The 11,480-nt window shown below is 37.8% G+C and overlaps 1 protein-coding gene across 1 annotated transcript; it reads left to right on the forward strand.

Moving 5' to 3' along the window:
* The first annotated feature begins 10,886 nt into the window (after positions 1–10,886).
* Positions 10,887–11,480, forward strand: LOC150081478 (sodium/calcium exchanger 1-like). Its single transcript, XM_090379732.1, is given in 3 exon segments — positions 10,887–11,223; positions 11,226–11,323; positions 11,325–11,480. Coding segments are annotated over 3 exon segments (591 nt in total).

The following is an 11,480-nucleotide window of genomic DNA, read 5'->3' on the forward strand; positions in this document are numbered from 1 at the left end:
AAGTAGCAGAAACTAGACATCAGTGAGACAGAAGGGAGAGGTTTCATAGAAGCCGAATCATTAATTAAACTGACAGCCGTGTTTTGAATATCGCAGCGGAATTCGAGATAGGTTTTGGGAGCATAATCGCAGATGAGAAAATAGTATTTCATGCCAGGACGGATTTGAGATTTTTATAAATTTCGCTGTCTGCTTACAGGACAATTAACTCCACGAGCGAAAAATAATTTTTGGCATAGAAGAAGCAATTTATGGTGTGCATATTCTAAAAGAGGTTAGAAGTCAGAGCGATCCCTTGTAAATATGCGATCTTGTATAGACATCTGAATATCAATGAAGATGACATTCAGATTTCTGCAGCACACTACCTTTTTGTAACTAACTGAAGTTAGTTAAGTTAACTAACTTCAGTCTTCCTTTGTTACATAAGTTAACATCGAAATCGACATTCAAAGAATTGGTTGTGGATATTCAAGAAGAAGCTGTTTGTTCACGGAAAGATTTGTTAAAAGTTCATTAATGTCGTGCGTTATGAACAGCAAAACTTTGGATAGAATTGCCGGTCCGTGGAAAAAGGTCATTAATAAACAAGTGCAAAGAAGAAGGGAAAAAGAACTGAATCGTGGTGAGCATCAGCATTAGTTGCCAAAAATTACAATTTGTGATTACAGTCACCGAGCGGACAGAAAAAAAACACCAGAAACCCATTTACAAAGAAAGAAAAAGAAAAAAAAACGAACAACAACCTCTTGGCTTTTTTTGTAAGTTTTATTAGAAAAAAGCATAATTTTTATTCAATGTTTTGTGCTTAAAATTAAATTTCCCTAACAACGCAATGTTTTATTGATTGAAAATTTCAGTGTTATTAAATTATGATGTCTATACTGAAGCAATTTTTTTTCTACATAATTTCGTAAAGTATGTGGTCACAATGGTGATTTTTCGCAGATATATAAGTTATTGTTATTTGGTTTTTAGGAGTATTAGCAACTAAGGCCATATTGCTCGGGGGATATGCGGTGGTCATTCCCTGACCTTTCCGTATTCTCTGTATTTGGTGGGTGACGGGCTCGAACCCCGGTCTAATCAAGAAGCGTGTGCTGCGTACTGCTGCTCCTTCCCACCTGGCTACTGAGGCGCCATATAAGTTATAACATGGCCGTGTATCAAGCAATATATTTCATTGAATTTGTTTTCTAGTTAGAATTCTATGCTTAGCTTAACTGTAAATTATTGAATATTCGTAGTCTCTACACTTTATAAAATTGTTTTTTTAAAAAAATTCGTAATATAAATGATAACATCGCCATTATTACATATACAATATTTCACTATCATGACACTGCTATATCCATTATAAAATTGTATTCAAAATAGCAATTTTTAAAAATTTATAACTGCAAAAATTAAAAATAATAATAAATAAAAATTTATAACATTTACAATGTATGGGTCTAATTTATTAGTTTATAACGCGGATATCGATAGACAATTTTTTTTTATTGTGATACTGCTGTATTCAGTACAAAAACAAGATATCTCAATCATGAAATATACAGTATATATATATATATATATATATATATCTGGCTATATTTTTGCTCGTTAGCAGCCCAATGGACATTGATAGTATAAGAAATACCGTTTCAAATAAAATAAATGGGGAGAGTACCGAGAGAGAGTCTTTTAGTTTGCCAAACTAACTTCACATTTCTTTGTAGCTACTGCACATTGTTCATATGCTTCTTCTCTCTGATTACATCGCGTTTTCTGTCGCTTCAAATTTAAAAAAATAAAATAAAATAAATAAATAAAATATCTCATCAAAAGTACACATTTTCTAGAAGTTATAATAATGGGAAATCTTTCACATATGTCTTCGTTAAACATTGCGTTGTATTTCTTTCTCCTCTTACAGAGGGATTGTTAAATAAAATTTGGCTTGGCACCACAAATAAAAAGAGAGAAAAAAATCAGTTATACTATATAATTGTGACATCTTTTCGCGTGTCTTGAATATTTTATATAGCCGTACACCTTACTGCTCATTCCTTAACTAGTGTGGAAGAACGGCATTAAGTTGAAATTCTCAACTTTAAAAAAAAAATTGCGAATTTAATTGAAGGCCTAATTTTATTAGTTACTTGCGAAAAAGACGGAGAAAAATACTATGTTAACACGCAGAGCCGGAGGAGTCAAAGGAGACTGAGTGTTCCATCGTAAATCCGGAGAGTTGGCAGCTGTTTGGAATGACAAGCTCTACCGATAAATTCGACAATAGTGGCGTTGCCTCATAACATTTACTTCCATAATAACATTAAAATGACGTATCAGTTATAATTAAATGAATGGTTTTTTTTCCCCATGCATTTGACAACATCATTGGAAATGAAGAATCAAAGGCTTTTACATCGACTTTCATTGCTTATGTACTGCATATTTTGCCGATCACCTGGCATCACGTGCTAACCTCGGCTTCGGTCTTCTCAACTTTGCAAAATGTTTGTAGACCTTATTCCACTATTATATTACTTATGAATCTAGAAGTATAAGTTTTAGACATGAGCAAATTATTCTTGTTATGACTTCAGATATTGTAATAATATTTTAACTGAAACTCTCTATCTAATAAGTTATATATATATATATAATTTTTTTTTTTTTTATGTGAACCCCAAACACGAGAGGTATTAGAACCTATAGTACTTAGTACCGTGCTTGGGTTATTGCGTGTTTCTTTAAAATTTTCATACTACAAATAAAATGTCTTGCAAGTATTTAATTTATTGCTTTTCACAAAGCGAGAGAAATAATAAATAATACACATCTTTAATTTGCACTGTGAATGGTTAACTGAATTCAGCAGCGACTTTGAAATAATAAATAAAAATAGATGTGTATTTTATTTACTTATTACAGTCCAGTGGACATAATAATTTAATAAACTTATCGTTATTTTATTAAATCAATGAATAAATAAATAGAGCAGTCATTTATTTTTGAAATCGTAAATTTTAGTAAATTTTATTTGTTAAATACAAGTTTCTTTAGCAAGTGCAGCAATTATAGTAAGTAACAAGTAAGAGAAACAACTAATAAAAGTAACATTACTTACTCTAAATATCCTAAGTAATGTCGCGGTTATTGTATTTTGGTATCTTAGCGCAATACAGCAGAAATAAATATGGAATATTGCAATATGTTTTAAAACTTACCAACTCTAATAGATCCTTCAAAGTATTTACTACTTTTCCTGACCCTGTCTCAATCACTTCTGTGATTTTCTCTTTTATTTGATCGAAAATTTTTTGGAGCTGATCTGATATATCCCGTTTCGAACTATATAGGGATAAATAATCATCGATAAATGAACCTTTTTAAGTACTGAAATACTTATACTAATCAGCAATCTTAATTATCATAAGAGAAAAGTAATTAATCCTTAATATTAATCCTTAATAGCGTTAATATTTGTCTAATACAGTATTTAAATAAGCTTGAACCCCATAAATAACAATTAAAAGTAAAAAAAAAAGAGATGGAATTGCAATGTAACTCCAATGCAGAGCGTTCATTACTATGAATAGTGGTGGGCATAATCGAGAGGTCGTTATCGACTAATCGAAGTAATTGTTTATGGTTCATAATCGAAATAATCCTTATGGATTTTTGATAATCAAATGTAAAAGTATAACCGGAATGTGAGTGATGCATGTGCGCGCGCGCGCGCGCGCGCACACACACACACACACACACACACACACACACACACACACACACACACACAATGAGAGAGAGAGAGAGAGAGAGAGAGAGAGAGAGAGAGAGAGAGAGAGAGAGAGAGAGGCAGTTCTTTCACTGAAGCTAAGCGGTTACACTTTTAAAATAGCCAAGAACCGAAATTTGTTTGAACTGCGAAATTTCACCGCTGTCGCCGTTGAACCGTGGGTCACCGGCGACAGCGCCTACAGCAGGCATCGAAACTGGACCTTGAGTGATTGGAAGAAGGTCGTCTGGTCCGATGAATCACGTTTCCTGTTGCACCATGTGGACGACCGGGTACGTGTGCATCGTTTACGTGAGAAAGTGATGGCGCCCGGATGTACCGTGGGACGAAAACAAGCCGGTGCAACGGCAGTGTCATGCTTTGGGCGATGTTCTGCTCGGATACCCTGGGTCCAATCATCCATGTACTGAGAACTCTGACGTCTACCACCTACCTAAACATCATTGCTGACCAGTTACACCCTTTCATGGCAACGGTCTTCCCCTCTGGCGGTGCCGTCTTTCAGCAGGATAATGCGCCATTACACACCTCTTGGATTGTTCGAGACTGGTTCGCGGAACACGAGGAAGACTTCCAGGTATTGCCCTGGCCTCCAAATTCCCCAGACATCAATCCCATCGAGCACCCGTGGTTTGTGTTGGAACAGCAACTCCGATCTGCGGCGTTTCAACCCACGGACCTTACAGGAGTTAAAGGATCTGCTCGTTACGTGTTAGTACCAGATACCACAAGACACATATAGAAATCTTGTAGCGTTCATGCCTCGCCGGGTACGAGCTGTTTTGGCTGCACGTGGAAGACCAACATCATATTAGGTAGGTGGTCATATTGTTTTGGCTCATAGGTGTAGATTCAGTAGTTAAGCTGTAAATTTCTGTTCCTTTTCGAATTGGCTATGAATAATATAGTTTAATTCAATAGTAGTTTGAATTATTTCTGGATCATTCAGTTGGAATTTACGCTGCAAACAGAAACTTTACAATAATTGTTATACTTACATGTGGTTTTTATCCTTGAAAACGACGAAGTCTCCAGTAGGATCTGCATCTGCAAGAAACAGGGAAAACGTCAACGAGTTAAAATGACTACCTTATTTAAAACGTAAACTTAATTCCTTTTAAAATTTCTGCAATTGAATAATCATTGAATATTAACTTACCCTGAAGGACGAATGCAGTGGAGATACCGAGAAGGCAAAGCAGGATGAAGTACTTCATGGCTAAAAACAACAAATACCACTATAGTCTGTTTATTAACTACTAGCTCTTTCATGTAGAATATAGACCCTACAGCTACTTTAAGTTTGAAAACTAAATATTTGAACTACTTAAATGTATTTATAAAATGGCCATATTTTGTTTAATAATCATTGGCGAGCACCTTTCAACATATTAATAATATTCAGTTTTATGAATATCTTGAAGGTGTTTACTTCTTTTAGAATTACTTTTTTTGCACTCCTTAAAGAACGAGTGCAAAAAACGGGTTGTTTCTAACTATGAAGAGAAGAGACGTGGTTTGTTGAAGGTATTAAATTTATTATTAAGGTTTTATTGAAGGTTACGGTCTCAGGATTTATGCTTGTGTTCCTCATTGAGTGGAATGCAAACATAATATTGAAATTCTCAGCTTGCGTGTCAAGGACCCATATGAGTTTCATTCCCCAAATCCTATAGAGTGTTAATCTTAATGGATTAAGGTTAACATGATAACGTGGGGCATTAATGATTGCGGTGCATCAGTCCTTAAATGGAAACTGTAATACAATTTTATGTCTTTTTTACAAGATAACATATAGAAGATAATAAAGATAATAAGGCATAGTTTTATGCCTTTAATAAAAAATAACAGAAAAAGAAGATAACAGGAGATGATTATAACCGCTCTGCTCTCGCGAAGAATAGATAAATGGTAGAAATAAAATGAAAATATCTAGACGGATTCAATCTTTCCTTCTCAGAGATGGCCCATCGTTCTCTGCAGTGAGAACTATGCCTCACCATGCAGACAGGTTTTTTTTCCATTCTAACTCCTTCAAAGAATTCAAAACCTTGATGCTGACTCTGTAAAGTTCGCAACAGATAATCTACAGGCGAAAATTTCTCAACTAGAGTTGTAGCCCTTTCATTTTCTATCATAGGATAGAAACTGCTCTATGATACTCCTCTGCCTCTCCCGCCAGAATCTGTAGTAAAAACTGCAAATTGGCTTTTTATTGTTCTTACCTTCTTTGCAGGATGATTGCAATTCTATGAATTAAAGAGGCATCTGCATAGAATTTGTTCGCAGGACTAAGGTGTTATAAAATTGTTCTGTGCAATAGTGTTATTTGTAAGTATGTACCTATTTGTTAATCTGTTATGGTTTGTAAATTTTTATAACTATCTGAATATATTTTCCCCTATCCTATGTCAAACCCCAAAGACTGTGTGTTCTACATTGAGTTGCGCATCGCACTTTCCCTCAACGGATTGAGCTATATAATTACTATTGTAAACTCTCTGATATCGTTTTGGCTTGGACCTTTTCCAGACGGAATATTATAGTATTCGTAACCACAATGATACTCGCGAGGTTATACACTGGTGTGCAAAATTTAAGGACCAGTCAGATTTTCAGTTCTGAGTCGGAACTGTCTCTGCTGTCTGTCAGTTGTGTCATGGCTATCTCCTCTGTTAAACCATAGCCTACATTTCAGGTTTGTCGGCCTCGGCGTCCTCGAATTCTGGGACCAAATTATCATCCTGTAGCTTCTCATAGGAGTGGCCTGGATATAGGAAAAACATACCAAAGGAACTTCGTGAGGTAGTAGTAGCAGTAGTGGCATGTGATGCAAGAAAGTAATTGTATGAGCTTATGCAGCATCAGCCAAAAAAAAAAAAAATCACACCATTCCCTCCAAATGCCTGTCCAATTCCTCCTTAAATTTATTCAACCTATCAACTTCTTATCAAAACTAAAGAACTAAAATGGTCTTGGGCAGGACACATAGCTCGAAGACATGATGACAGATGGACTAAGAAAATAACAGAATGGTACCCAAGAGGAGCTAGAAGAAAACCTGGAAGACAAAGGCGGAGATGAAATTCATGAGTTTTTGAGTAGTAAATGGATGACCAGTGCTCAAAACAGAAGGAACTGGAAAGTTGCTGGAGAGGCCTTCATCCTGCAGTGGATTGAAAATGGCTGATGATGATGATGATGATCAACTTCCACAACGACAGATGGAAGTTTGTTCCAGCAAATAACCACCCGCTGGCTAAAGGCAAATTTCCGCACATCTATTCTACATCTGTCTTTTCTTAATTTGAATTTATGCCCCTTTAGGTTCGTAATCTGAACAAGTGGAAGGGTCCCATCAGAATTCAGCGTGCTCAACCCATTCATGGCCTTATATACCTGAATCAGATCACCGCGCAGGTGCCTAGTCTCCAGCCACTGCAATTTGCAGAACTTAAGCCTCTCTTGGTAAGAGGATCCCTTCATTCCACTCACCAATCTTGTTGCCCTTCTCTGTACACGCTCAAGCAAATCTACATCCTTCCTAAAATGAGGGCTCCAGACCTGTACGCAGTACTCAAGCCTTGGGCTGACCATTACCTTATACAGAGAGACAGTCGCCTCCTTTTCCCTGTTAGCAAAATTCCTATATATCATTGACAAAACCACATGACCTGCCCTAGCAGCCTGGCTGCATTGCTCAGAAAACTTAATATCTGGCTGCACAATTACTCCCAGGTCTTTTTCATTTTCTACCACCTTAAGTGTAGTACCACACAGTTGGTACGTTTCTCTGAGGTTACTTCTACCGTATGCAGTACCTTGCATTTGTCAAGGTTAAACTTCAGTTGCCACTTCTTAGCCAATCTGCCAAGTTATCTAGATTATGTTGCAGTAGCACGCTGCCATTACTGTCATTATCAACCCTGCCAACCTTTGTATCATCTGCAAACTTCGACATTAAGCCCGATAAACCTTCATCAATATCATTGATAAATATACAAAACAACAATGGACCCACACCGAACACTGTGGGACTCCAGTAATAACATTAGTCCACGAAGAGCAGCACCCATTGATTACCACCGTTTGCATCCAGTTCCTTTGTAAGCACATCATAATATCCTATCAAATTTGTCAGACAAGACTTTCCCTTAACAAACCCATGCTGTGTCTGAATTATTGCTGCGGTCTTATCTAGATGATCCTGCAATGCATCTTTAACCAGTGACTCCATTATTTTACCCGGAACCGAAGTTAAACTAATTGGTCTGTAATTACTCGTGTCACCCTTCGATCCCCTTTGTGAATTGGGGATACGTTTGCACATCTCCAGTCCGTGGAACCTCCCCTGAGTCCAAGGATGCACTCATAATGATGGCTAAGGGTTTGCTTAGTTGCTTTGCCGCCTCCTTTAATATAACTGGATAGATCCCATCCACCCCAGGTACTTTTCTTATGTGTAACTTCAACAATTTCTCCTCCACTTTGCTCTCAGTTATTACAAAATCATTACGTATTCTGCTACAATTTGATAACCTTCTACCATTTTCAAACCGTAGTAATTCCTCACGTGTGAATGTAGATGCAAAATACTCATTCAGTTTGTTTGCTATCTGAGCAGGATAATCAACAGTCGAACCATCGATGTCAAATGGACCAATCAGATTCACCCCCTTCCTTTTTAGAGTTTATAGAAGTAAAGAAATCCTTGCTGTTTTTCTTAGCATCTTTTGCCAAAGATTTCTCGTAATCTGCCTTTGCCTGCCTAACCTCCTTTGTGACTTGATTACACACTAGCTTATATCTGGCATAGGCTTCTGAGTCGCTTAATAATTTATATGCATCCCAGGCATTTTTCTTCTCTGTTACGAGTCTCATTAGTTCATTTGACAACCATTTAGGCCTAAACCTTGAACAATATTTCTTAATAGGTACAAACTTTTAGTAGCATCCACGATTAATTCCTTGAATGTTTCCCACTTAGAATTACTATTAGTAACATCGTCAGTTGATCCCACTGTACAAAATTTAAAAACTGTCTGAGACCACTGTACTCACCTTTACGGATGCAAAAACCGTTTCCTTTACCCCTGATGGTAATTAAATCCTTAAGTAAATCCAACATCAGTACACTGTGATCACTGCCACCTAGTGGTTCCTTTATCTGCAAATTCTTAATACACGAATGATCACTGCTGATAACCAGATCAAGAGTATTACTCTCTCTGGTTGCCTCTCGAACATGCTGCTGCAGAAAACAATCATCCAATAAATCCACAAAAGTCTGACTAGTGTGTGAGTGACCAACCCACAAGTTCCAGTCAATATCTGGGAAGTTAAAATCTCCCATTATAAGACATTCCGATTTACTAGCCCACTCTATTTCTCTGTACAATTGTTCATTGTACTCATTCGAGTCATTAGGCCTATAACACACTCCTACTCTTATTTTTTCTTTCGCAGTGCTTATGTCACACCAAACTGACTCAACAGTGCACTGTTCATCTATATCAACTGGGTGCACTTCTTTTCATTTTGTTTTTCTTAATTAACAGCATAACACTTCCTCCCTTTCTATCCTGTCTGTCCTTTCTGTACACATTGTACTCCCCAAATTCCAGTTCTGCATTTCTTATATCTGGTACAGAGATCATGATGAAACAACATCAACACAACAGCGGAAACAAAACGGTACAGAGGGACTTTATTCAAAAAATGGCAACATAGCACTGGCTGCCATGATACAGATGCATCACTGCCAAAGATGGAACTCAGTAGGAGATATGGCCACCCCTAATGTCGATGCAGGATTTGCACCGCCTGTCCATACTTAGAACAATGTTATTGATACGTTCTTGTGGTAACATCATTCATTCCTCTGTCAGCGCCACCTTCAGGGGGTGAACATTTTCTGGTGGGTGTGGACGTACCGCTAGGCGTCTCGCCAGAGTGTCCTATATGTGTTCGATTGGATTTAGACCGGCGGAACAGGCAAGCCAATCCATACGAACAATGTCGTCACTTTCCAAAAGCATATCAACAGCTGCAGTGCGGTGGGGTGTGGCGTTATCATTGATAAACACGGACTCAGTGCCAATGGCACCTCGGAACAGATGCACGTGGGGAAGGATTACCGTGAACCGATTATAGTACCACCTTCCAGTATCTGGAATTGTGCACATCCATCCAAGATAACGCCTCCGCAGACGAGAAATCTCGACCGCCATATCGATCCCTTTCAGTGATGTTTGCGGGATGATACCGTGTGCCAATCTCTCGCCAGATTAGCTGACGTCCAGAATCGCTGCTGAGATTGAATCTACTCACATCAGTAAAGAGTACCTTAAGTAACGATTTTGTGGTTGTAACACTTTGGAAGTAGTGTTGGTCCTTACGTTTTGCACACCAATGTGTAATGATGTAAAAAGTCAGATTGTGACTGAACAACAAACGTTTTCATAGTTGCTGTTTCCCCAGGCCAAAACGCAGTATAATTGTATCTTAGCGCGTGTTCTTTGGTGTACTTGTTTGTAGGAAAAAAAAGAAAAAAAGAAACCGCTATGAAAAGACTTCCCATTGACGGGATTCGAACAACGCCTTTTACAGTAGGTTATTGATGGGTTTTAGACGATACTCGATTGAAGATGCATTTAGAAGTTCCTCCAGTTATGGATGGAACTCGTCGATCCCAACCTGACTTTTCAAATGAGTGAGAAATGGAGAAACTATTATACTGTCACGGAGGACGCAACACGGTGTGTAAGGACAACGAGAGTGACCACCGTGCTGTTCGCAAAGGTATAGGATTTTTACAAATTCAAATTATTATTTTAAGGGCGCTCGAATATATCGCTCTTATCTTTTTAAATTTTGGTCATTGCGCGAGCTAGTGTAGTCGCCTGATTTTAGTGCTCTTCGTTTTCAGGTATTTCTAATAAGTTTTTCTGTAAAGTTTAACTTATAATTTAGTATGGTTGGGTTCATTATTGTTAGCATCACTGAAATACTGGATTTACCGAGGAGATGCCGATGATGATGAGGGTGAAGATGTAGATGGTACGGTAGAAGAAAAATGCCTCCATGCTCGGATTACTTAATGCACTTTATTATCCTTTTTTGGACGGTTATATTTGCTTTCGTACCACCAACAGATATGTTGGATGGCTGGTTTTGTTTCGTCTTCTCTATCCTCTCGATTGGCATGCTTACAGCGATCATCGGAGATTTGGCTTCTCACTTTGGTTGCACAGTGGGTCTCAAAGATGGAGTCACAGCTGATGCCTTAGTAGCCTTGGGCACAAGTGTGCCAGATACTTTTGCCAGCAAAGTTGCCACCATCAACTATAAATATGCCGACTCCTCTATAGGCAATGTAACAGGAAGCAATGCTGTGAATGTATTTCTCGGAATCGGTATAGCTTGGACAATCGCTGCTATTACCATGCAGCTAAAGGAGAAACATTTAGAGTTACTCCTGGAAACTTGACATTCTCAGTCACTATCTTTTGCGTTTGTGCTATCTTTTCATGTATGGATGGTAGTACACTTAAGGAGAAGCAAATCGGTCGATGGAGTACTTGGAGGACCGTTAAAATATAAGTTACCAACAGTTTTAATATTTGAAGCACTTTGGTGCTTCTACGTTCTTATGTCCAGCTTAGAAGCATACGGGATCATCGAAGGATTTTAG

The sequence above is a fragment of the Mastigoproctus giganteus genome, chromosome 8, assembly GCF_048544385.1.
Source record: "Mastigoproctus giganteus isolate SK-2022 chromosome 8, ASM4854438v1, whole genome shotgun sequence".
Classification (NCBI taxonomy): Eukaryota; Metazoa; Arthropoda; class Arachnida; order Uropygi; family Thelyphonidae; genus Mastigoproctus; species Mastigoproctus giganteus.